Source organism: Neovison vison, chromosome 4 (genome assembly GCF_020171115.1).
Source record: "Neovison vison isolate M4711 chromosome 4, ASM_NN_V1, whole genome shotgun sequence".
Taxonomy (NCBI): Eukaryota; Metazoa; Chordata; class Mammalia; order Carnivora; family Mustelidae; genus Neogale; species Neogale vison.
In genome coordinates this window covers 217,503,630-217,530,819 of record NC_058094.1, presented here as the reverse complement: position 1 = coordinate 217,530,819, position 27,190 = coordinate 217,503,630, and the positions used below count along the sequence as shown (strand labels likewise).

Genomic DNA, 27,190 nt, shown 5'->3' with positions numbered 1-27,190 from the left:
TTATGTATATAATACCTGATATGTGCCATGAAATTAGGTATATGTCCATATAATAAAAGAAAACTTGCAAGTAGTTGGCTCTGGAGAATGGGAATCAGGAATGGGGAAGAGTATACCACTGGTTTTCATGATATATTTATAGAGTTAATTTTTAAAACTACATAGATTGGTGACTTTGGTTTAAAAAGCAATTACTGATTTATGCAAATACATATGTGAAAGAGTGTCCATCATAGGAAAGAACTGGAAGCAGCCTATAATAACTACCAGTAAGTATCAGGTCAATACATTTGGCTGTATCTATATGGTAGAATACTTACTCAGCTTTTAAAAATGCTATTTAAAATCAAAGAAATATGTTCACAGTGTATTATGTGGGGGGAGAGAAGGGGATAAAGGTCTCAGCAAAGCTTATGTTGAATCTTACGAGTGTTATGATTTGGTCTTCGTTATTTATTTGAATGGTTTTTGTTTTTTAAAGTATTTTTATGGATGATTATTGAGTCAGGTATATATCTGGCCTTGTCATAAAAACACTCTGAATTTAATTCTTAAAGGAGGAAAATGGCAAACCAGTTAAATCTCAGGGAATTTCTACTGTGTGTCCAGTTTCACGATCCTCAAACGAAGCAACTTCCCCATATCATTCCCGACGAAAGATGAGGAAACTTCGAGATCATAATGTCCGAACTCCTTCTAACCTAGACATCCTAGAGCTCCATACAAGGGAGGTCCTCAGAAGGTTAGAGATGTGTCCATGGGAAGAGGCAAGTATTATGACACATGGTTATAGAAAGAGACTTGGTTGTTCCTGAAAGTTTTTAAAGGGATAGTTAAAAAAAATAGTCTGGCATTGTTTGTTTTCTAATCTTTGCTTCGCATTGTGGGGTCCAGCAGTACAGATGTCCAGGAACAGGGAACAGGCTTCAGGTTTCCGAGCATCCATGTAGTAGGCTGAGTAGATCTCATTTTCTTTGCAGACATGTTTTATTGAGAGTTTACCAGCTACCCTACGCTCTTCTAGGCTCTGGGGAAATTACCAGAGTGAGCAAAACTTAAGTCTTTACCATTGTGTAGCTTCCATTCCAGCTCCTGTTGGAAGAATGGGAGACCAGACATATACTAAAATAACATAATTTCAGATAATACGTACTACAGAGGAAGCCAAGACAGTAGAGGGAGGGAGAGTAAAGGGGCTGGGCTGTGGCTGGCTCCCTTAGCTGGGGCCGCCAGGGAGCCTCTTGGGTGGCGGCATTTGAGCTGACAAATACTGGAAGAAGTCAGGTGGATACAGAACTTGGAGGAAACTGAGGGACGAGCAAGTGAGGAGAACCTGTTCCTTCCCCAGCAGTACCTGCACGAGCAGCTACTGGGCTGGGAGACTGTTAGAAGAAACCCATTCAAATTTGGGAAATGCTGGCTTAGTGGACAAAGGGGTAAGGGGCAGGGCCTTTGTAAAACATGGTAGTGAGTTTGTGATGAGACATAACAGCCTCATTTCACATCCTGAGTAAAGAACAGGCCTAACTTAAAACGAAGAAGATAGAAGTGTTTCCGAATTAAAATATTTGAAGAAATTCTATAGAAATTATAACTTAAAAGACTTTACGTTTAAATAATTGTATTGATATTGTTTTAAGCTTTTGTTGTTCTGAACCTCTTTAATCCTTAGTATCTGGGAGAAGGTTCTCTTTGTTATTAAAGAAAAACATTTCCACAAAAAAGAAACCCTCCTTTTTCAAAACCAGCTATGGCTGTGCTTTTATGCCACACGGTGGCCTTTGTTCCTGGTGACAGCAGGTGGTGATCTGTGAGCTGCTGACCGGGCCTCCTGGGAAGGACGGGGGATTAGGTCAAGGATAGGAGGACCAGGAAGGACCGAGCCCCTAGTGCTTCAGCAGGCAGGAGCAAGGAGAGAACTGAAACACATCCGGGCGCTGCTGCTCCAGCTTTTCAGCTCTCCGCAAGAGTGAAATGTCTTTGAATTTACTTGTTGTGAATTTTACATTCTGCTTTACAGAATGTGTTTTACTGGTGGTGCCCAGGCAGAAAGAGGAGCCACATTCAGGCTGTGGTTTTAGGAACCACTTAGTGTTGGTGCCGCAGACACTGCACGGTTTGGGGTGTGAGGTTGAGGTGGGAGGCGGCACTGTCCTGGGTTCCTTCCTCTAGTGGGGCAGGTGTATCTGAGGGCACATGGTAAGTTCAGTTCTGTTTTTATACTTTAAGGATGTCTTGAGCTCTAAACTGAATGGAAAATTTAACAAACATCTCCAGCCATCTTCCACGGTACCTGAATGGAGGGCAAAGGATAATGATCTACGGTTACTGCTGACCAACGGAAGGATAATTAAGTACGTAAAGTCAATCACAGTGTCACACAGATGAGCTTTTGTGGATTCCCTCTGCTCATTTGACCCCTAGTCCCCACCAGTGCACATCCCGCTTACGAGTCGAGGGTCTCAGTGCTCGTCTGCGACTGGACGTGACGGGGGAGGGTAGGCTGTTCGGCTGCAGGGTCGCGCTGTTTTGTGACGTGATTGTTGTCCCCTCGCTGTGCAGGGATGAGAGACAACCCTTCGCCGATCCAAGTCTTTATACAGTGGACAGCGAAAATGAGGAGGACAAGAGAAGGACGAAAAAGGCAAAAATGAAGATGGAAGAGAGTTCAGGAATAGAAGGGGTGGAGAATGAAGAGTCCGAGAAACCACTTAACAGTATGTTTGTGTTAATGGTCGTTTGAAAGATCGGCTTACTACCCGTGTAAGAATACGTAAAGTCATGCGCTAATTTTAAAGTTCTGAAGTTTGTAGTAGGACTGAAAATTGTTGTGTCCCTAATACTCTCCTGAGAAATCAGAAGTATTTCTGAGTAGTTTGTCCATCGGGGAGATGCGAATGTGAATGCCACGTGACGTGTCATGCCCAGGGAAGGTGTTTTTAGTGACGAGGGTTTGTGCTGGTCAGTGACACCCTTGTCAGGTGACAATTGTTTCAAGAGTCACATGAAAGCTTGTGCATTTTATGGGCCTCTACTCGAAATAATAAAATAGTCAGAAGTTTAATAGTTGCATACATAATGTTAGTGAACATGTATATGGTTTTCAGCATTAGGAGACACATGGAATTAGCTCCCTGAAGCTGTTAGTAATCAGGTACTGTTCTGTTTGACTGCCTGTTGACAGGAAGACCTCTGCTTGGTTACTAATTGGTTATTGTTAGTGTGACAAACAGTAATACCTCCTCCTTGAGATTGTTCTTCGAGTGAAGTCTTAATTTCTTAGCATTTTTCAGGGCCTCCTTATATACCCTTCTATGTTAAAAAGTGGTTAAATACCTTGATAACTTGACAAGAAAAATGAACGTTTCATCTGTGTTGAATACCACGGTTCGAGCTAATTCTAAGTAAATCTGGTATTGCTGTAGTTGGTGACCCTGCATGTGTCACGTGCCGGGGGAAAGGCTGCTCATCACTGGACTTACCAAACAGTTGTTACTTGGCAGTGCCACGTGGGAGAGAAGGGCAGTGATCAAGCCTGGTTTGTAAGCTTGTTGAATTCACTGTCTGCTTGAGTGCTTTTGAGGTTTAGGAGAGTTATCTTTTTGTTTTCTGTTAGGAGGAAAAAATGCAAGAGGGAAAGTGAAAAGCATCTTGTAGCCAATTTCAGTGTTGGAGGTTTTTTTCTGGAAAGAAATAGAAAATTTCCACGCAAATGAGGAATGTATCATCTTGTTCAGTAAATGCCACAAACGTTTTAAGAGTACAGTTCAGTCTGTATCTTGGTCAATTTGGGAGAAAAGTCTTCGGGGGAAGAAAGGAATGAAGAAGAGGAAAGCAGTGGAAATGGACAGAGCCGGGGCAGTCGAGACCCGCGCCGAAGCCGGTCGGACTTTAGGTCCTACCCTGTTCATGAGCTTCCACTGACTTTCTCTTTTTCTCTCTTCCTTTGTCTTCGCAGGGTTTTTTACAAGTGTGAAACCGGAACTCAGGAATCGATCATCAGAATATTCTGATATTTCTGATTCAGAAGACTCTGGACCTGACTGCACTGCACTGGTATGCCCACACCCCCGAGACCTGCGCATTGCTTGATGGGAAGATGACCCCACCTTTCCTTCACCTGCGGGGGGCAGGGAGGGGAATAAGTGACAGCTTTTCCCAAAGCCTGTCTCCATGACCTTTGGGGCACAAGGTCTTCCCTGTAATGGTAATTACACACACACAAAAGTGCGCGCGCGCACACACACACACACACACACACACACACAAACACCCGTCATGTGACTGTTGACATCTGATAAACATAGCTTTTGTCTGGCTTTAGAAAGGGTGGATGTTTTTACGTTTCTCACATTTCTCCTAGAATATATTTCATTTGACTTTAAAGACAACTGCTACTATATGTTTTTTACTAAGGAATTATATACCCCAATTACTAGAGGTTTTAACTGTCATAGAAATACAGAAATAATTACATAATAATTAAATTTCTAACTTTGTCTGGACTGATACAGTGTTTTTAGTTAGTAGAGACTTAATCAGATTTCTTATATAGATTTGCTTCCATTTAATTATTATCTCAGAAAAATAATTTTACCACTGAAGAGTCTGAAAGTTCAGGTGATGAAAAAAAACAAGAAATAACATCAAACTTCAAGGAGGACTCTACTGTGATGAGGAACTTCCTTCAGAAGGGCCAGAAGCCCTCTAGAAGTGAAATTCCAATTAAAAGGTAGGCTTACCAACGGTTAGTGGCCTTACTACATTGTAATGTAAGCAGTATGAAAACATTTTTTTTTTTCATTTTAACTCTTACCAAAGATGCCAGAAGAAGAAAAAAGCTCTTGTCCTTCTGTTTACCTTTTCTTTAGGGAATGTCCTACCTCGACGAGCACAGAGGAAGAAGCTATTCAGGGGATGTTGTCGATGGCAGGGTTGCACTACTCCGCGTGTTTACAGAGGCAGATACAAAGCACAGACTGCAATGGCGAAGGAGACTGTCTCCAGGATCCCGGCAGCTGCCACAGCAGTAACCAGGAGGCTCGACAGGTGTATCGCTGTGATAAGCCAGTGGAATGTGGTAAGAAACATAAATGATCCGTCTCTAAAAAGTAACATAGGACCCCCAACGTCATAGCTCCCCATCCTAGTTGAGGTTAGACAGTATGAGTAAGAACTGTTAATTGCACATCAGTAGTTGGAAATGGCATTAAGCATATTGGCCAAAAAAATACATAAAGTTGACAGATAAAAGATGCAAGTTATAAGAACTCAAAATGTAAATTAATGTCTGGAGAATCGTGTTCACTGGCATAATCCTACCACTGCTGTTGCAAGACACTTAGTACTTGTTCCCTTTCGTAAGCCGTTCTGAGTGGAAGGAGTGTGGAGACATGTTACGTGGTCCGCTAGGCTTGAACCATCAATCCTCTTTCCTTTTGTGGGAGGGAAAACAAGTTTTGATCTGTTTCTGGTTGAGGACATTCTCTCTCCTACTTGAAAAAGAATTATTGGGAAAGAGAAGACTCAGTGATAACACCAGTGATGGCCATGTAGTGTTTTCTTCTCTGTGCCTTTGGGGGAAATTTTGTTGCCGGAAAGTCTGAGGAGGATGGGGAGGAAGATGCAGAGATGCTTGCTGCAGAAATCGTGTTCATTCCCACCTGCTTGTGTGGATTGTATACGAGCCACCTGACATCCATTTCACTTAATTCTTAAAACCACATTTTGGTGTATGGAATAAGACTTTTACAGGTAGAAACAAGACTTAGTCAAGTTAATTGAACTTGCCTGTACTTACGTAGATAGCTATTATCCACTGGTGTTGGAATTGGAATGGAGGACTGTCTGATCTCAAAACCTTGACTTATTGAGTAAGAGGAAACAGAGGTTTAGAGAGATTAAATAACTTGACTAAAAATCCAGGCATTATGGATAAACTCAAATTCAGGTCAAGGTCTGTCTGTCTGTACACACCATTCTTTCTCCCTGTAATTTCTTTGGTCCTCACTTGAAAAGAAGGCTTCTGAGAAAATACTGCAGAATTCAGGCAAACATATGCCTTTATTCTATATGGAAAAATATACCAGTTTTAGAGAGAGTATATTGCATTTGGCTTTTCCATCTACAACAGATGGCCATAGAACTTGACTCTGGATCTTCCAGCATCTGGCACAAAAGCTGTCATATAGACAGTCTTTGAGAGAGTTGAAAGAATTAACATGTTAGATTGTGAGCTGATGACTCTTTTGTTTTTGAGAGGGAAAGCAGTGTGGTGGAAAGTGTATGAGTAAATAGAGCGTTAACATAGTCGTTTTTTTAATAAAGAGTCAACCTGAATAGACTTAGTTTTAAACACTACGTGAATTTTGCTTGTTATGATCAAGTTTGTGTGGAGAAAATTTAATTAAAACTCCTGTTTAGGGTACCATGTCAAGACCGAAGATCAAGACTTGAGAGGTTCTTCCTGGATTAAACAATTTGATACAACTTCCAGATTTCATCTTCAGGTAATATGCAAGGCTTGAAACATCAAAAGCAGATTTAGGATCATCATTAACTCTTTTTCTGCTTTCTATTTTTTTACTGCAACCAGTAATTAACGATTAGATCTGGAAAGCTAAAAAATAACTTAGGAGTAAATGCACATTTGAACAGCTGTCTGTTTTTAGGAATTCTGATGTAACAACTAATGCAGGGCTCACGGGTAGACTGTGATCTGGAAAAGCATAGTTTAGTTGATTTAAGGAAAGTTGAAAACTGGCAGCCACCACTTCTAGGTTATGTCCGGCTGGAAGGAAAGGGGGAAGAAAGTACCATGAGGATCTCTCTTTAATCTCTGATGTTGTTTCTTGAACATTTTTAGACAGCAAATTTCTTTGAGAATTTGATGACAGATATTGACTCTCTTTCCAGAAAAGTGTTCATCATAAATACTGATTTTTTTTTGAAAAATGTTTTTTAAGATTTTATTTATTTATTTGACAGACAGAGATCACAAGTGGGCAGAGAGGCAGGTAGAGAGAGAGAGAGAGGAAGAAGCAGGCTCCAGAGCAGAGAGCCCAACTCGGGGCTCGATCCCAGGACCCTGGGATCATGACCTGAGCCGAAGGCAGAGGCTTTAACCCACTGAGCCACCCAGGTGGCCCCATAAATACTGATTTTTGCATAGCATTTTCTTAGGTTTGTGCCTCACCGTTACTCAGACCATCCATTGACTCCAGATTAAGAGCCCTTGCTCCAAGACACTTGATGTCTTGGGATCCCAGCATATAAATGCTTATACCAAACAAAATGAACCTCAGATAGCTTTTTGAAAAGCCACAGCTTTGTCAGTAGCACCAAACAAGAAAAGTGATAGGACCTTTGGTTACAGACTTTGGAAAATGACAGCCAAAGAATCAAAATTCTCATGCTGCAGAGTAGAGTCCCCTAACTTCTCCAATCCCAAGCATACACTGAGTAATGGAATCATAGGTGTTTGTTTATGTAGGCTCCATGCTGGGATGTAGGCTCCGATCCCAGGCTTGAACTCATGACCCAGAGATAGCGCCACGATCAAGAGATGGACGCTTAACCACCTGAGCCTCTCAGGTGCCCCGATGGATGGTTTTTATTTTCTTCATCTGCCTTTCTAAACTTTCTAAATACTTAGACATTTAACAATGACAAAAAGAGCCAAGTTAATTTTTTAAGGTAATGTTTTGTAAGTACAGGTTCTTTTAATAGAAGAGTTAGCTCCAGAATCAAAGGTCAAGGAAGGAATCCTTTAACTATTAGTAATTCACTTATTCAGTGTATAATTTTATAGTGCCTTAGCAGTCATAATGTTTATAACTTTTTTTTAAAAGATTTTATTTATTGGGGTGCCTGGGTGGCTCAGCGGGTTAAGCCGCTGCCTAAGGTCATGAACTCGGAGGCTAAGGCTCAGGTCATGAACTCGGAGTCCTGGGATGGAGCCCCGCATCGGGCTCTCTGCTCAGCAGGGAGCCTGCTTCCTCCTCTCTCTCTGCCTGCCTCTCTGCCTGCTTGTGATCTCTCTCAAATAAATAAATAAATAAAAATCTTAAAAAAAAAAAAGATTTTATTTATTTGTTCAACAGAGGGAGAGATCACAAGTAGGCAGAGAGTCAGGCAAAGAGGGGGGGAAACAGGCTCCCTGATGAGCAGAGAGCCCGATGCAGGGCTCGATCGCAGGACCCTGAGATCATTACCTGAGCTGAAGGCAGAGGCTTAACCCACTGAGCCACCCAGGCTCCCCCATAATGTTTATAACTTATTAGCATTATAGGATTCAGTGTTAGAAGTAAGCTATTATTGCCTGGCTGGCTTAGTCAGTAGAGCATGCAATTCTTGATCACAGGAGTGTAAGTTTGAGCCCCACATTGGGTGTAGAGATTACTTAAAAATAAAGTCTTTTTTAAAAAAGTAAGCTATTATTTAAATATAGCTGTTTTTATAATTGTCTTTGAAAATAAAGAAGTAGAGGACAGATGATTAGCAAGATCACCTTAGAGAAAGTCAGATTTCTTTTGCCTATAATTCTGTTTTTAAAGTTTATTTGACCATTGCAGAATCAGGAATTAATCACACACACACATACACACACACACACACAGCTAGTTTCATGAAACATCACATCTTCAGTCTGCTCTTTTCAAGTTTGTATTTCCCTTTCCTTTCCAGTCATGACCCTTTCCATTGGTTTCAAGACCTACCCATCAGTAGCATTGTTGGTTTTTTTCCTGATGGTTCTCTCAGTGATCTCTTAAAGAGATTGAAGGAAGAATTGTTAGAGGAAAACCAGGCTTGGGGCTCAGCACCTAGGTGCTTTTCTTAGCAAACAATTTAAATACAGTGGAGATGAACCGTAACAGAAGTTAGATTCTAAAAAAGATAGTGCATCACACTGTGAGAGATACACGGGAGTGTGACGTGCTGAGGAACTGGTAGGTTCACATGTCCCAGCCATGTGTTCCTTCCATGGCATGTCAAAGCACGTGCAGAATGCCGTATTATAATAAATAATATACATTACATATAATATATAGATACACACATTTACATATGTATATATAAAGTTTATATACATATATATATATATATATATATATATATATTTTTTTTTTTTTTCCTTCTGGACTTAGGTTATGATGCAGAAGTTCCATACTTGAGTCCTTTCATGCTCTCAGGTTTTGGGGTAACACGACCTTCCTGATGGGGTGGTCATCTGTGGCTGCTACATGTTAAGAAAACCAAAGCTCAGTGGTCTGTTTCTTCTCTCCCTTGACTTGCTATTGCATAGAGAGGTTAAATACCTCACTTACCGTAAAGGAACTCTAAAAATCCAGCCTTATTTCCTTCCTTTTTTTAGGATCTAAGTAGAGGCCAGAAATGCATAAAAAAGGAAGGCTCATCAGAGATCAGTCAGAAGGTACAAAGTAGGAATTCTGTGGACAGCAGTGGCGCAAGCCCTCAAAATGGGAAGTATACGCAGAATTCCAGCTTGATTTCAGGGGCGTGCCGGATAAATAATGGCAGCGGAAGCCCAGAAAGGCCAGTTGGTGAAACTTCCTTTTCCGTGCCCCTTCACCCCACCAAGAGACCCGCGTCAAATCCACCACCTATCAGCAACCAGGCAACAAAAGGTAACGTGGACACATCTGTCGGCGGAGTGCTTTTGGCCCTGGGTGGCAGTGGCGGTGGCAGTTCAGAGAGGTGTAGTGGCCCCGCCATCGGGCTGCCGGTCACCTGCCGCCTGATGCGCTCTGGGGGGCGCGGCGGGGGCGGGGCGGTGTGCGCAGGTCGCAGGCTCCGAAGGTCAGCCCGGGGGCTTGGGCGTAGCTTTCTGAAGCGGGTGGTGATCCATTGAGGATAGTAAGGGGTTAGCCCTGCTGGGTGGGGAAGGTGGCAGGGCAGACCGCGGTGAAGGTCAAGGAGATCGTGTGGCCCCGGTAACAGGGTGAGAAACCGCTCGTGGGCTGTTTCTGCAGCTGCTGTCAGTTTTGTGGCCCAAGAACGGTTTGATGCAAGACGGGGTCGGGGCCCCTGTTCGAGAGAGGCGGGATCAGACCGTGGGTCGGCCTGGTTGGTCACGTGCAGGAGACTGGCTTTTCTCTCTGGAGTAATGCGATGGGAGGTTTGGACAGTAGAATTCTGGGAGTGCGGCGTTGGCCCTCGGGCCCACCCCGAAGCCTCGCCGCACAGCCCTCCCTGAAGCTTTCCCGGTGCGGTCAGGAACGGTCTTCGCTGGTACTCACTCTGTCGTTGCTGTCTCACAGGTAAACGTCCAAAAAAAGGAATGGCCACCGCCAAACAACGTCTTGGGAAGATCCTGAAGTTGAACAGAAATGGCCATGCCCGTTTCTTCGTGTGACGAGCCGCCGCGGCGGCCGCTCTTCCCTTTGGAGACAGACTAGTGGCGGAGGCGCGGGAGCCTGGCGCTCCCCGCCGCGCCCCTGCCCGGAGCAGTTTGCATGTACAGTAGAGAACACTGCCGGAGGAACAAAATGAACCTGATGCTGCATTTTCACTGTGCCACACCCACTCAGCAATAACCGTTTGGACCTGGTGGGGGAGAGGAAGAAGGAGGGTAGAACCTTAAAAAGAGACCTTGAACTGGAAAAGGTCTCTTGTCAGGGCTTGAATTTCATTTTGTTGTTGGTAGTGTCTTGATTTATTTTCAGTGGTAGGGTAAAGAATTATCAATAATTTATTTAACAGATTTTTTTTTTAAAGTTAACAGCTTTTAAATTCTTTCTTTTTTAAAGTTATTTATTTGGAAGATTTCTGGAGAAATATCTCACTAATTTAGATTTAAGAATGTGAAAGTTTTTAAATTATTTTTGATAGTGTGTATGTTACATGTGGGGAAGAGCCACAGTAACAGTAACTAGTCTGGACTCTTAAATTTGATATTCAGGTTAAAGTCTTAAACAGGGATTTGATGCATTAATTATTTTAAATTAAGATGTATATGAAAATCATTTTATTTTATATATTTCATGTGTTTTTTATAAGCTATTAGCTTCGCTTTTGCTAACATCCAAGGTGCATACTGTTATCCAGGTTGATTACCTTATATCCCACCTTCCCTCTGCACTCCCCATCATTTTGTGACGACGCAACAAGACTCTTCTCTTTGCAGGGAAACACTTTCATAGCCAATGTGTAAGAATTACATAAAAGATCCCACGTTTCTCATTTCGTTTGACATTGCAGTTTTCTTCTAATTCTGTAAAAATAGGCTTCTTGCATTTTCATTTTTGCTGATGATATCTGGGTCCCAAAGAGAACAGCTTTAATATCTTTTTCCTACTTGTGGGAAAAGGATTATAAGTTTGGTTAAATTGTCATGTTTATAGTTTTTCAAATACATTTGTAACTACAAAGGGCCTTCTTCATACTGCTGGTGTTGGAGGGCAGGACGAGCACCTGCCACAGAGGTTATATTTTATGACGCTTTTATTCTGTGTACCTAACTTGTTGGAAAATAATGAGATATGGTTTGACTTCGTATATTCAAATCTGCATAATAAGCCGTAATATAATAGGACTATACTATATTAAGTTGTATAGAAGCAAGCATGTTGGAGTAGATCTTTTGGGTGTGTGTGTGTTTAGTTTCTTCTCTCTTAACCTTCTAAAGAAATATCTAAGGTATGGATTTGGAGTAAAATGGGTGCTTCTTGCAGTTTCTTCCATCTGTCCTAACTTAACCAGTGTATATCGAGTATCTGGTTGAGCTTTAAGGAATCACTTCTCTCCTTTATGCATAGCTCTTACTAAATGCCAGTTTTCAGTTGCTCGTAATAGCTTATATTTTCCCTTTTCCTCCCCATGGCATAAAAATAAGTGATTTCTGGGGCTGGGGTGAAGATATTCCCAATTCTGACAGAAAAAAATTTTTTTCTACAAAGAAAATAGAGGCAAATAAGATAAATTTTATTTTTATGGAGAAGTAATATGGCCATATTATGGATTTGTCTCTTTTACTCAGCAAGGTAGCAGGACTTGCCCTTCTGTATTAAGTATCACTTGAAGCGCTAAGAAAAAACATCTCTACCATCATCTTTCATGGTTGCATTTAAATGTGTATTTTCAAAGAGAAATATTTCTTATTCTGTCTCCATTCCAGTATCTCATGGAATAAATACAAAATAGCTTATGGATTAACGTTTCTGGTCCAGATGACTGGACCAGATTCTGGGTCTTATCTAGGTGTCAGGAAAAAGAATTTTTATGGAAACACTAAATGTCTGTAAAGGGCCTGCGTCACTCTGTCTACACTATGCCAAAACTGGTTAAGAGATGGGTATAATCAGTCATTTGTTGGGTCACTGGATCTCAAGATGTCAAAATTTGGGGTTTGACTGATTTTCCTATCTCCCAGTATGTAATGTTTTGGTTTTCTGTAGACACTGTTTTAGTGTTAGAGTTCACATGATTTTGTTTTGGTTTAAGAAATCAGAATTATAATTCCTTCTTAGGTTCTTTTGTTTTCTTTACATTTTCATAGCTCTAAGTATTTTTAATTACCTGACTTCTTTTCTTTAGCTATAAAAAATTAAAATCAGTTTATTTTTATGAGTTAAAATGGTGACCGGTCTCCACCCTGTGTACTTAGGCCAGTACATCTAATTTTAAGTAGCCAGAATGTGTAAGTATTAAGGTACTGTGGATTCATTTTGGGCAGGTTTAGCCCATGAACTGGCTACGTGAAAAAAGCTTTCAGTAAGATAATCTAACCACTGAAACAATTCATGTATCTTTTTCCAAATTAGTGAAAATTCAGCCTATTGGCCCGTGAGTTGCCTAGTCAAGCTTGTTCTATACTTACTGGCTGTGATGCCTCCCTTTATCTTGTGGAAGTGGCTGGATTCCGTGTTTTCCTCAGTCTCATTTATAAACCCTCTACCACACGGAAGCTGCAGCTTAGACAAAGAGACATCAGTGGTAGCATTCAGCTAGTTAAGTGCAGATAAATAGGTAAAACAGTTGTGACTTAACAGATGCAATTTTAATGGTAGTAGTAGATAATGATTTTTTCTGTATTGATTGAAGCAAGTGACTTCTATTAACCTGGGATCCCCTGTGCTGTGATAGTGTCACATACTGTGCTCTCCAGGATTGATGAATGATGTCAACAAGATAGTAGTTCAGCACCCTAGAAATACACTGCATTTCATAAGCATACAGATTTTAAAATTCCAACTGAAAGCCTAGAAACCCAGAAAAAACAAGACCATCGTGCCCACGTTGTAAATACTTAGCTTCAATACTGGTCTGTTTTTTAATAATCCTAATTCTTGCCTTGTCAATGAGCCCTACCATGTTGACTCGCCTGATGGCCACAGGTACTTATCCAACATCCGTGTGCCCGGCCAGACTTAGTACTGGGGGGACCGTAAAGCTGGGGTGGGAGGCTCTGTTCTGGAAGATGTTCTCCAAGAAATAAGCAGTATTACTTTCATTTCTAAGCAAACTTTAAGCAGAAGAGGCCCTGTGTAGTAAGAAAAAGAGCATAACTTTATTAGTTTCAACTGAAAAAGTCAACTGTAGAAGTGGAAGTCAATTTTTTTTATTTTTAAAATTTAAGAAACATGTTTTCAAAAGTTAGTAGTTTAGTGTTGGTAATAGAGGGGTGTGGTGTATAGCATGGAAGGGAGGACGAACCTGGGTTCTTGTTCAAGTTCTGTCATTCACGGATCAGCTGTGTGACTGTAAATAAGTCATTTATGCTTTCTGAGTCTTGGTTTTCTCATTTGGCAGTTTGGATAAAAATGTGGTTAAGAAAAACACAGAAAAGCATTCCTTAATTATTGACACTTCATACTTGCAGAGAATTTATCATTATTTAAATTACAACTGACAACGCACATTTATATCCTTTTTAAGTGAAAACTGTTACTCCTAAAATCGGTTTCATATAGAGTATATGCCCAGAGCATGCTACCTAAAACATCTGAAGAATCTCTAAGAAGGTGTTGGATTAAAATCAGAATCCATGCTTGAAGTGAAAGAAAAAGAAGTGAGATAGTTGATAGATAAGAGTGAGAATGTAATCCCCACGTAATCAGTAAGATGATTTTCAGGAATTCAAAGATGGTTTTAGGTTTTGCTCAAAGAGGAATTAGGACAGTACTGCTCCACAGACTCTGCCTACTCTTCAGGCACTAGATAGAGGTCAAGTAAGTCATGCAGTTAAAATGTAGCAACTACCCAAGGAGCTAGGGGAACAAATAGAAGGTGGTCAGAAGATGGGAACCAACAAAGACAGCTCAGGGCTGGCTAACAGCAGCTTGCTGGGTAGAGGGAGAAACCACAGCCACTCTAGTAATGGAAAGGAGACTTGGCATCTTCAAAGGAGAAGATTCTTTCTGTCCTTTTCAGGAGATGCTCTCTGTAGTGCTAGGGCAACTCCCCAAAGAGTGAGGAGTGATTGTACGGCCCACTTGACTGCTGGCAGGAGTAACTGTTGCAGCATGTAAGCATTTTGCAATTTTATATGAAGAGATGAATAAATCTGAAAATTTTTCAAAAGCTCATTTTCCCCCATTAAATATTAAGCTAATTGCTCCCTCCGAAAAGAGAAGCTAAAAATCATCAGTCATTTTCAGATGTCCAAGCTTTTATCTAAAGCAGTCTTGAAAAGGTTGAACTTCAGATCGTGAGCTTAGGAAAGGAGTGTTGCCAGTAAGGAAAGGAGACCAGTGAGAGCCAGGAGGGCAGTGACTCACCGGGGGTCACAGAGTACCCTAGACCTCAGGTCGCTTGCTTGCTTAGCTCCTGTTGTGACACTGTGCATCCTGTCCTCATCCGGGGGTGGATGATGGTCACACGCTGTCTACTAGTCAGGTGGAAAGAAAGGGGGACAAATAATATACTTACTCCATTGCTGATGAACGTAATGTAATTTTAATAATACTGTAGCCTTACTAAAAACCCTTTTGTTTTTCACTGAACGTCATCCCTAAGTCAAATATTTGATACCCTTATGTAAACAAAAATTTTAAAGTAAGGGCATTAAGAAGCAAATGCCTATTTCCAAAGCAATTAGCTTATCATGACTGTGGTTTTATTCTTTTATCGTATTTTTTCCCTTTATAATGGGTAGGGAAAATAATACTCACTTGCCTGCATTACCCCTTAGACTCTCCCACTCACCCTTGGTGCCCTTTCTAGTGTCCTAAAGCTTTGTCTTAGTAAGTGCAAAGTTAAATTTTTTGTTACAACCTTTTTGAAACTGTATTCAGTGATTTCTTCCAAGTTGATCTGCTCTGCACTATTTCACTACTAAACCCTGGCTACCACGTAGCCCTTGACCTCCAAGTAGTTTACCTATGCAAGACCTGTGACATTCTGAATTCACTTTTCTTTTTTTCAGAAAACAGTCCTAAAGGGAACTTGATCATAAAGATAAACCTTGCCTCCACCCAGTTTTATTTTGGCCATTTCCTTTTCAAAATGTCAGCTCTTTCCCCCAAGACTTTTCACCAAAACAATGATCATAAGTGCTGGAATATAGAATATTTTGCAGGAATAAAGTAACCCAGACATACTCTTACATTTCTTTGGTGGATTTTGGTTGGTAACAGTTACCAGCATTACGTGTGATATATAGTGAGGAGTTGATTCCTTGCCTAGAATCATTTCTTCCCTCTAAGATTCATAAGTAACCTTTTATTTTTACAAAGCATACATACAAACTTCTACATTATAGTCAGGGACCTGAGGTGTAACTTGCTAAGTGAACCCCAAGGTTATTTTATCTTGCAAAAGAAACCTAAACCAAACTAAGGGCCTTACATTTATGGTTAGACTGAATCAAAAGCTATAACCTCAGTTTTTTCAAAAACAGCTTCTGACTGCAAAAGCAAGTCATGCAGTTGTTAGGTATGAAATAGCACTGATCAGGAAACACATATGCATCTTTGCAGACTGTATTTCCTTCTGAAAAGACTTTTCTACTTTTAATATAAATTAAGCCATAACAGTTTCATGCTGTGGAAAGAGGGTGAAAAGGTTCATTTTAAGAGATTATATAATATGAATTTTCACATTTACTGTGAAATGTCTAACTTTGCCAGTGCTTCAGCAGGTTTTTTTGGGGGTGGGGGTGGGGGCGTAGAGGGTGGCGATGCAGGGGTAGTGTTGGTTTTAGGGGTTTTAAATCTGTGAAATTTGAAAAGGGGACAGTTGTTGGCTATGGTATTTACTAGTTTTGTAGTAATGTTTTGCTAGCCTGACTGACTTTCCTTAACTGATTTTTATGCCCATGGTCCAAGGTGACTGTTGCCCTTTCTTGTTTGGGGTGTCTGCAGAGTAGTGTCTTGTCTGTTTGTATAGGCAGTCCGTATGTGTGCACATGTGTGTCCTTTGAATACAGAAGCACACGGTGTGACAACAGAGTGGGGTGTGGCTGGGAAATGGGATGCTGAAGCTTTAAGAGCATTTTTTTTTTTTTGATTCATAACAGTATTTCCCATCTTTTGCCTGCAGGCAGGGAAAGTGTACAGTATTTATTTTGTTTCTGTTTCAAATTTGTAAGTCTTTAAGTAGCTTACATTGGTTATTATAGGAGACGACAAGTGACTTGTTTAAAGTTGTATTTAGTACTCTTACTTTCCAATTTCTGTATTTTAAAATATTGAAATTAAAATTGTATTACTTCTGTTTTGATTATTTTAGCACTCGGTGTATTTTTTGCTCATTTTGTTTGAAAGTATAAATGTTGAAAGTTGTATAAAATGTGTCTTTGAAAGAAAAAAAATCTGAATTCTATATCCAATTCTGACTTTTCGTTCCCTTTTTCTGCTTATTGACTCAGAGGAGATTTGAGAATGTGAAAAACTGTGTCAAACTTATGCTTCTTACTATTTCTTTTTTTTTTTTTTTAAAGATTTTATTTATTTATTTGACAGAGATCACAAACAGGCAGAGAGGCAGACAGAGAGAGAGAGGAGGAAGCAGGCCTTCCGCTGAGCAGAGAGCCTGATGCGGGACTCGATCCCAGGACCCTGAGATCATGACCCGAGCCGAAGGCAGCGGCTCAACCCACCGAGCCACCCAGGCGCCCTGCTTCTTACTATTTCTGAAGGTTTAAATGTGAAAAGTAATGTGCCCTGTCCTACGAGAAGTATTGCTGGGGAAGCAGTTGCTGAAAGAGAGGAACTGACATAGGATGCTGCCGTGCCAGGGGGGGTGGGTGTTTACTGACGGACATTTAAGAGCACTCATTGCCCCCAGCCCGGGCACCCCGCACGTGTTTATTGAGCACCTGCAGTATACCAAGCGCTGTTCTAGTGCCAGGGCTGCAGGCATGAGCAAAACCCAGCCCCAGTCCTCACGGAGCTTATGGCAGATGTGAATATGGGGGGAGGGCTGTGCCTTGGTGACCCGCTGCCTCAGTGTGGGTGCGAGCAGAAGTGCTGGTTCAGTGAGAAGGACCGACTCTGTTTCAGATGTGCTTTTGAGGGGCCCCAAAGCTGGGTCTGGGACGATACGTGGTAAAGTGAGAGAGAAGCCACAGACCAAGGAAGAAGTGTATGGGGTTGGGGGCAGCACTTGAGGGCAGAAGAAGGGCCTGGGAAGGGGGCAGCAAGAGGCTGAGCGTCCCCTCTGGACGAGGACCCCGACTGGAAACAAGGTCCTGGAAACCAAGGCTCCTGAGGGAGCAGAGGCCTGTGCTCTTCTGTACCTAATTCTGGCAAGGCCGCAGGTGTCCTGGGCGCACACCCCTGGCGTCCCTCAGTCACCGTACCAGAGGGCCACGCCAAGCACGTTTACACCTCCTCTTTCGCCTTAACTGGCTTGCCTTTTGGCCCAGCTGATTGAGACCTAAATCTGAACTAAAAAATAGTAAAAATCCACAGACTGACTGGATACCTGTGGGATGCTCCGCCATAGTTCTCAGGACCTGCTCTCCTCAGACTTCTAGCCTGATTTTTGAGTTGGCACCAAGCAGTGGGACTGAGACAGACCCCATCACTGTCTGACGTGGCGTTACCCACCCCTCATTTTAGATTGACAAGAATTGGGTGCTCTACAGAGGTTTGAACAGAAGCCCTGATTATCTTTAGTCTGTGTGAGTACTTCCCTGCGTACAAGGCAGATTTTCATTCCTTCCTCAGGTCAACCCAATGATGTGGGTGCTGTATTGTCCATTCATCCTATGGATGAACATGAGGCCAAAGAGCGTAAATATGTCTGTGTTCACTCTAATAAGTAAAATTGAGATTTTAATCAAAAGCCTAGCTAAAAGCTATGGTATTTTTTTTAATTTGTCTTTCTCTAATTACTTTATTTACTTTCAACTATTAAAAAGGAATAGAAGGTTCTTAGGAATGGTTTGGGTTCTAAACATTTCTTTGTAGGTACTTATTTTGGATTGGAACATACTATCTTCAGAAGTTTTCTGTCATTCAACTTCGAGTCTAGTTATCTCAAGGACAGGCACACATGAAAGATTATCTCCTAGGATTGCACCTTCTAATGGACGATAGGCTGTAAACAAGGGGCATGGCATACTGTGAAAATACATGAACCTAACAGCAATTCCCAAAGCCACATACCAAGGGTACGAGGACCAGCTGTGCCTGGGGTGTGGCTTGCACAGGCAGGAACATGGCACCTGTCAGGGAGCACAGCTGCCTCCCTTCCTGCTGCCACCATTGCCCTTTCCATGCAGAGGCCTCGCCTGCCGTTTTCAGCCCCTCAGCTCTGTAAGCAGGCCCTGGTAAGGAAGGGGGAAGAAAAGGCCTGCTGCTTGCCTTCCAGAGCCTGGCTTCTCTCCTACCCCCACCTCCCAAAACCCCTTCCCATCCGTGTCCTCACCTTCATTCATTTCCAGGTTCTCCATTCCCCCTTCCTGGGCTCTTCCTTCCCTTGGTCCCAGAAATACCCTTTATAACTTTTAAAGTGCTAATTCTGGAATGTTGTAAAGTCACTATCCCTTCTATGCCAGAGTTGACAAGGAAAAACGAAGGCCCCCAAAATAGAATGTAACGTGTAAATTCCATACATTTTTTAAGTCAAATAAAACTTGGAACAAAAGATTCTCAATTGTAGAAATAGTACTTCTATTCCTTCACTCTACAAGCTGCCCTACCTAAAGATCTTGAGAGTATCTGTGTCTGGAATAACGCCCATCAAGTTAGTGGTGGCTGGTGGCCTGGGGAATGAGAATGGGGACATCATTGAGCCTGGGAACGTCTGTACACTTAGGTTTCATGTTTTGTTTTGTTTTTCCTAATTCAAATAACCTGTTAAATTTGTGATTAAAAGAGACAAATTTGTTCTGCCACAGGGTGTGGCTTAGCTGCCCAAGAACATACTACTTACAACCTCATACCTATTCACACCCATCAGAAATCAGGCCCTTGTGTTCCTGGGGTGCTGTAATGGCCACCAAGCAGGTCTGGGGACAGACACAGAACAGGTCACCAGGGAGTTCTTTGTGTCTCCTCTCCTGCTCTCTGCCTTGTCTCTGCTTCCATTGCTGTACTTCTCACTCTGCAGTGTGTACTTGTTCCTCGTTTCGTCTGTCTGAACTCCCAGCCTCAGTGTGTTCTTTTATCCTTGACACCTTCCAGAGTTTAGCACCAATCTCACCAAAATTACACTGAATAAACACATAGACAAACACAGTCCTTATTACCATGATTCTCTCCCTCTCTCTCTAGCAGTGGGATTAGATGGGAGCAGGTGGAGGAGGTAGTAGGATAAAAGAAAAATGTGGAACAATGAGAAAAGAACTTCATACAACTGTAGAATTCTGCTTCAACTAGTAAGAGCTCTGGAGGCGGGCGCGCCTGGGTGGCTCAGTGGGTTAAGCTGCTGCCTTTGGCTCAGGTCATGATCTCAGGGTCCTGGGATGGAGCCCTGCATCGGGCTCTCTGCTCAGTGGGGAGCCTGCTTCCTCCTCTCTCTCTGCCTGCCTCTCTGCCTACTTGTGATCTCTCTCTTTCTGTCTAATAAATAAATAAAATCTTCAAAAAAAAAAAAAAAAAAACTCTGGAGGGGCACCTGGGTGGCTCAGTTGGTTAAGCATCTGACTCTTGATTTTGGCTCAGTTCATGATCTTAGGGTTGTGAGACTGAGCCCAAATCGGGCTCTGTACACAGCACGGAGTCTGCCCGAGATTCTCTCTCCCATTCCTTGTGCCCCTCGCCCTGCTCGTACACTGGCATTGGCATGCTCACTCTCTCAATAAATAAAATAAAATAAAAAAGAACCATGGAAACTGACCAATGTGGTATTATAAAAATGACGTTTAAAGTTTCTTTACAGTAAGAAAAAGAAGACAATAGATTTTTCTTTAGTGAGATAAACAGATTATATAGCTCACATAGAACCTAAAACTTAAATTTTATTGTAATTGCTTTTATATAGGTGTACCTTGCTCTGAAAATACAGCATTGGTTTTAAGTAATGGTTAATATGTAAAACTACAAAACTAATTGGGTGGTACCAAATTATGAAAGGATTTTTTTCTATCAAAAGGAGAGGAAAACGAGCTTGCCCAAAGTTACTTGATTCCACAGAGTGGTATTTTCAGAGCTTTGAACAGGACGCTTCACGGGTGCTGTGGCTCCGCTTTATTCTGGGCGGTGTGATGGTCAGAAAGGGAGTTGCTCCAGGTCTCAGCCGGACTCATCTTGGAAGACCAATTGCAACGCCACTGGCTTGGCCACAGACTAACGTGTAAGTACACTGAACCCAGTAGAGACTTTGCTCTCTAAAGATTCCTCGACAGATGGGCGCCTGGGTGGCTCAGTGGATTAAGCCACTGCCTTCGGCTCAGGTCATGATCCTAGGGTCCTGGGATCGAGTCCCACATCTGGCTTCCCTTGCTCTGCAGGGAGCCTGCTTCTCCCTTTCCTCTGCCTCTCCCCTGCTTGTGCACGCGCTCTCTCTCTCCCTCTCTCTCAGTGTCAAATAAATAAATAAAATCTTAAAAATAAAAAAATAAAGATTCCTCGACAGAGAGAGGAGCCTGGTCTCGAACAGGACCAACAGAACACAAGCTCCAGGCTTGGTTCCCAAACTCCAGATCAACTCCACCTGGTGGACACCTTACACTTCTGTATCAGATCCCAAATCCCACGTTCAGTAGCAAGCAGGCTTCTCGGTGAACGGCCTCACCAATCTTCAGTTGCCCGAGCCAGGTTCTTCTAGGATATTGTCCTCAACCTGGCCCTCTCCCAGCCCCAACCAATGATTCACGTAACAGCAACGATCTCCGTACTGGGTAAGTTATACAGAAGGAAGCTATGCATTAGCTATGATTGCCTCGTAGAACAGAATATGGACAAAAAGCTTTTTGGACCCCACGTCCCCCTCCTCCCTCTGGGAAGGTCAGTTGTTAACCACTACCTCCTCTGTTTCCTTTTACAGTAAAACTTCCTGCAGATACTATCTCCTTTGGCTGTTTCCATGTTCTCACTGCCCATTCATGCTTCAACCCCCGCCAGTCTTTGTTCTCACCATTCTGCCACCCACCACACTGTGAAGCTCAGGACAGACTACCAAGTGACGAGCAGCCACAGAGACCCTGGGGGATGAGGGCTCTCTCGGATGTTCTAGCCCCAGCTGAGCTCCCAGCTGGATGCAGCCCCAGGAATGACTAGTTAGGCTGTGTAAGGCAGAACTACCCAACTGAGCTCAGTCAACTCACAGAACCATGAAAAATGAACGCTCGTTTTCAGCCACTAAGTTTTGGGGCGGTTTGTTGCACAGCAATAAATAACACATTTCTCTACCCTCTTTCACTCAGTCTTGATGGCCCTCAATGTAGTTGATCATTCTTTCGTGAAATATTTAAATATTTGACTTTCATGATTCCCTAATTCTAGTTTTCCTCCTACCTCAGTGGCCGCTCCCTTTCAGCCTTCTCAGCCCTATGAGTCTTCTTCATCAGAGGGGCAGATCCTTGCAATTCTCTTCTCGGTTTATACTCTTCATGGGTGATCTTATTAGTCCTGTGGGTTTAACCATCCCTGTGTTCACAGCCCTACTTCTGACCTCTTCTATGAGTGCCAGACTCACCAGTTCAAGCGCAGGCTGGGCATTTCCTCTTGGTTGTCTAATAAGAATCCTGTAATTCTTCTTCTGTCTTGAAACCCTGCATGACCTGGGTTTTAAATTTTTTTTTTTTTTTATTTACTTGATAGACAGAGAGAGATCACAAGTAGGCAGAGAGGCAGGCAGAGAGAGAGGGGGAAGCAGGCTCCCTGCTGAGCAGAGAGCCTGATGTGGGGCTTGATCCCAGGACTCTGAGATCATGACCTGAGCCGAAGGCAGAGGCTTAAACCACTGAGCCACCCAGGCGCCCCATGACCTGGGTTTTAAGAGGGATTTGTTTTAATCAGGTGTGGTAAGATGTGTACTCATGGAAATGTCCATTATGAAGGAAGATGTTTTCCCTAGTAACAGGAGGCCAGCACACCTTGCACGGCCGCACAGGGAGGCACCAACAAAGGCCAGGAGGCAGAGAGAGTGGGGAAAATGTGGGCAAGAACATTTATTGTGACTGCTGGGAGAAGCACTTAGTGAGGTGTGCATGCAAACTTCTAGATTCCTAGAAATATGTTGGAGCATTTCAAAGCCCCAGCATACATCTCATCCTTCAGCTATTCCTTTAAGCTTTTGGTTAGCCTATTGTTTGCCTCAACTGTTATCCATTGTGTCAGTCCCCCATTCTGTGGTGTTAAAACACTGAAACACCCCTGGGGAGAAGTCATAGGGACTGGGCTAGTTCCCAGGAGAACAAACAAATACGAGTCTTTTCAGGAGGGCCTTCCAGGGAACCAAGTAGACAAGTCACAAGACACATTTTTGAAAAAGCTACGGCCCTGTTCTGCCCTCTCTGGTACTGGTACCAGGAGCATCGGTGGTTAGTTTTCAAGGTTGCCAGGGAGCTGGAGGAGATAGGACCAGGGTAAGTTAAAATGCTACAAAGCCTCTAGTACATGAACGCTGGTTCCATTCACGAGATTTGGAAAATTTTCATGAAGAACTTGTTCCACTATATCTTCTAGACTTCTTTCTTTCTCCTCCCCTTCAGGGATTCCAATAATTCTGATGTTGGAACGTTTCTTGGCATCATTTATTTCCCTGATTCTGTTTTCCTGGCTTCTAAGTTGTTTGTTCCAGGCTTTCTCCTGATCCTTTCTCTCTGTTTGTCCTCCAGATCACTAATTCTATCTTCTCAGTTACTCTAGCTTTGAGAGAATTTAGATTAGATTGGAACTCATTGAGAGCATTGTGAAGCTCACCCCGGTAGCTTTCAGCTCTTCCCTAATATTGAAAACATGATCTCTGGTCGTTTTCAGTTCGGCCCTAATCAATTCCGTTTGGTCACCCACGGCTTTCTCCAACCTAGCTATTGCTTGGATAATTGTTAGCCTGAATTCTCTTTCTGAGATATTGTCTATGTTGATAGCCGTTAGCTCTGTTGCAGAAGGTCCATCCTCTGTATTTTTCTTCTGTTGGGCATTCCTCCTCCTAGTCATTTTGGTCAGAGATGGCTGAATGGGATAGAACTTCCCTATGACCCCGCAATTGCACTACTGGGTATTTACCCCAAAGATACAGATGTAGTGAAAAGAAGGGCCATCTGTACCCCAATGTTTATAGCAGCAACGGCCACGGTCGCCAAACTGTGGAAAGAACCAAGATGCCCTTCAACGGACGAATGGATAAGGAAGATGTGGTCCATATACACTATGGAGTATTATGCCTCCATCAGAAAGGACGAATACCCAACTTTTGTAGCAACATGGACGGGACTGGAAGAGATTATGCTGAGTGAAATAAGTCAAGCAGAGAGAGTCAATTATCATATGGTTTCACTTATTTGTGGAGCATAACAAATAGCATGGAGGACACGGGGAGTTAGAGAGGAGAAGGGAGTTGAGGGAAATTGGAAGGGGAGGTGAACCATGAGAGACTATGGACTCTGAAAAACAATCTGAGGGTTTTGAAGGGGCGGGGGTGGGAGGTCGGGGTACAAGGTGGTGGGTATTATAGAGGGCACGGATTGCATGGAGCATTGGGTGTGGTACAAAAAGAATGAATACTGTTATGCTGAAAATAAATTTTAAAAAATTTAAAAAATATATTTAAAAAATGCTACAAAGCTTGATGTTTTCACTTAGATTCAGCTGTTTTTCTTGACTCAATGGTAAATGAGTTGCTGCAAGACTTTAGTTAATTTCCAGATATCTGAAAACACAGATTCCAACCATTTTTGCCACTTTTTCACTGCTGCCACACTGCCACTGATGGGCAAACTTTCTGAGGCCCTTACTCCATTTTCCACTGATGTCAACCTTCCTTTCTTAAGAAATACTATACTGCAAAACAATATCAAAACCACAATTAAAAATTTAAATTAAGAGTTAAATTTTTGAGAAAAACCTTTTATACAATTTTATGGGGCACCTGGGTTGCTCTGTCAGCTAAGTAGCTGCCTTCACCTCAGGTCGTGATTCTGGGATCCTAGAATTGAAACCCCTGTTGTTTTGTTGTCAGCCTCCCTGCTCAGCAGGGGAACCTGCTTCTCCCTCTCCCCCTGCCCCTCCCCCCCATCCTGCTCTCCATCAATGTCTGAAATAAATAAAATCTTAAGAAAAATTTTTTACACAATTTTTAAAAAATCCACAATCAAAAGCCAAGAGAAAATTGCCCCTCATCCCATTCCCTAATTCATTTGTAGGTTACTATACTTAAGAGATTTTTACGTTTTTATAGTAACATATAGAATTTTAACATCATAACCTAAATTTTCTTTCTGCCCCTCATCCTTTTTCCACTTCTTAGTACCTCTTACTGCCAGTGTTAATGGAAATTTTGGCACAGTGTGTGTCCCTCCTCAGCCTTCTTGCTCATTCAAACATAGCCACTTTCCCACACAAATGGATGCTCTTTTTGCTACTGATTTAGACGTTTCTATACCGTTTTCTTTTTTTCCTTAACACGTCAGGGACGTCCTTCTAGGTCGTGCTTGTTAAAGCTGTGTGACAGTCCGAGAAAGGACCAACCACGTTGCTCCCTGCACCATGCCTCGCCCCACATAAACATTTTCTTCCGTAACCCATCTATGTTGCTTTTACTTCTAGAAGATTCCCAGAAGACAAACCGCTGGGTCAAAGGTCATGCGCATTTACAAATTTTCATAGCGATTCCCAGACTCCTTTCCCAAAGGGCTCTCTAAACAGTTCACATTTCTGTCAACAACCCGAGTGTGCGCCTAGGCTCCGTATGCTCCTTAAACACTTGGTTATTCCATTCTCTGAGGAGAAACGGATATGCTTTCTAGGAGAGACAGACCCTTTCAAGCTCTAAAGCCCTGAAGAGAAAAAGTAGCCTGAAGTCCGCGGGCAATTCGGAGCGACTGCCGTCACGGGCGCGAGTGTGTGGGGAGGTGACCCGGCCCGTGGCCCCCGCACCCCCTCCCCGCGTCGACGGAAGCCGTCGGGGCACCCCGGCTCCGTCCCAGATGTGGGGGAAGCCCCGGCCGGCTCCGCCAGCGCGCGGCGGGGAGAGGTCCCGGGGTCTGGCGGACGCGCGATTTCCGACCGCCTGGGGCTTCGGCGGGAGCTGCGCACGGCCCGGGTGTCTCCGCCCCCGGCCACTAGGTGAAGACGCTTCGCGAGCCGCGAGGCGCTGCCCCGAAGGACGTGCCTGCTCGTCTCTGTCAAGCCCCGGAGACCCACTCTTCGGGTCCCCGGCTGCCGACGGAGCGGAGGAGCCGGCCACGGGGCCCGGCGGCCGCGCACAGCTGGGGGCCCTGAGGCCGGAAGGCGCCGCCGAGCCCCCTCAGCTGCGGGCCGGGGGGCGTGGTGAGGCGGCGCGGGTTTCATTTTCCCGGGCCCCGGGCAGCTTTCGCTTTCGCTTCCAGCTGGCGTCTGCACCCCGCGGGAGCCGCCCGCCCAGCCCGCGTCGGCCGCCGCCGCCGCCGCCGGGGTCCTGCCAGGCGCTCTCCGACGGGCAGCACGCCCCCGCCGCCGCGGCCATGACCCAGGCCGCCGCCCTCGGCGAGGTGACCCAGGTGCTGTGCGCGGCCGGGGGCGCCTTGGAGCTGGAGGAGCTGCGGCGCCGCTTGCGGGAGGGCGTCGGCGCCGACGCGCTGGAGCGCCTGCTGCGGGAGCGCGGCCGCTTCGCGGTGGCGACGCGGGCGGGCGCGGGCGGCGCGCCGGCCACCAAGCGCGTCGTGCTGGCCGTCTCGGCGCTGCGCCTGTGCCGCGCGCACCCGAGCCCCAAGCCGGGCTGCGTGGGGCTGTGCGCGCAGCTGCACCTCTGCAAGTTCTTGGTCTACGGGGCCTGCAAGTTCACGAGGGCCGGGTAAGCGCCGCTCCGGGAGTCCGACGGCGGGGCCGGGACCGGGGGGGTCCTGCCCTCCCAGCCCGCTTGGGGCCCCGTTGAAGTGTGGGGACGCCGTAGGTGGCCGTTCCCCGGCCTCCCCGCCTTAATTCTCGTCAGCGAACGTTTATTGAGCACCTCCTGAATACCGGGCGCCCTGTGAGGGACTCGGGCTGGACGGTGGCGCCGAGGCTCCTGCAGCCTCCGAGAGTGACTTGGAGCGCGGTACCCGGTGGCACACCCCGGGGGGCGACGGGGCTGGGGGCTCTCCCGGAGGAAAGCGGCCGCGTCTGGCTCCTGGAGCTCCACGAGGCCCCGCTCTCCAGAGCGAGCTCTGAGGGCCACGCAGCCCGGGGCTCTCCGCCGAAGGAGTCGCAAACCCGTCTCCGCTCTTGTTCACCTGCTTACAGGGTGGCGGTGGCTTCTGTCGCACTTGGAAGAAAATGCGTGCTCCTGTCCCGAAGCCAGTCCGCTTGTGTAGAGAATTGGCTCCTTTTTTCTTTCCTTTTTTTTCCCTCCTCTCCTCCCTCCCTTCCTTCCTTTCTCTCTCTTTTCTTCCATTCTTCCTTCCCTCTCTTCCCTCCTTAACACAGTAGGTTAAGTTATTTCTTGCTCACATCAGGTCCGCTGGTCAGCATGAGGTCGGGGCATGGTCCGTGCGGTCATTCAGGGACCCCGAACGGCGGACCTGACTCGGTCTCTGGGAGTCTCGTTCTGGCCACTCTGGTATCTGGTTGTGGGAGCAGGTGGACAAGACAGACAGTGGAGGGTTGGTGGGTCTGGACGTGGTAGTTACCTTCCCACACATCCCCTGGACCACAAGATG

General features: G+C 44.3%; 2 protein-coding genes across 2 annotated transcripts in view; both read left to right on the top strand.

The window, feature by feature from the left end:
* KDM7A (lysine demethylase 7A) overlaps positions 1–16,789 on the top strand; it is an 85,564-nt gene extending 68,775 nt beyond the window's left edge. The window contains exons 12-20 of the mRNA XM_044246704.1: positions 558–767; positions 2,230–2,354; positions 2,563–2,717; positions 3,959–4,056; positions 4,584–4,732; positions 4,872–5,080; positions 6,424–6,509; positions 9,374–9,647; positions 10,281–16,789. Of these exons, the coding sequence (XP_044102639.1) occupies positions 558–767; positions 2,230–2,354; positions 2,563–2,717; positions 3,959–4,056; positions 4,584–4,732; positions 4,872–5,080; positions 6,424–6,509; positions 9,374–9,647; positions 10,281–10,375 (1,401 nt within the window). The 3' untranslated portion in view covers positions 10,376–16,789. The remainder of the gene's footprint in view (positions 1–557; positions 768–2,229; positions 2,355–2,562; positions 2,718–3,958; positions 4,057–4,583; positions 4,733–4,871; positions 5,081–6,423; positions 6,510–9,373; positions 9,648–10,280) is intronic.
* Positions 16,790–25,749: 8,960 nt separating this feature from the next.
* Positions 25,750–27,190, top strand: part of PARP12 (poly(ADP-ribose) polymerase family member 12) — a 40,849-nt gene continuing 39,408 nt past the window's right edge. The window contains exon 1 of the mRNA XM_044246703.1: positions 25,750–26,346. Within this exon, the coding sequence (XP_044102638.1) occupies positions 26,018–26,346 (329 nt within the window). The 5' untranslated portion in view covers positions 25,750–26,017. The remainder of the gene's footprint in view (positions 26,347–27,190) is intronic.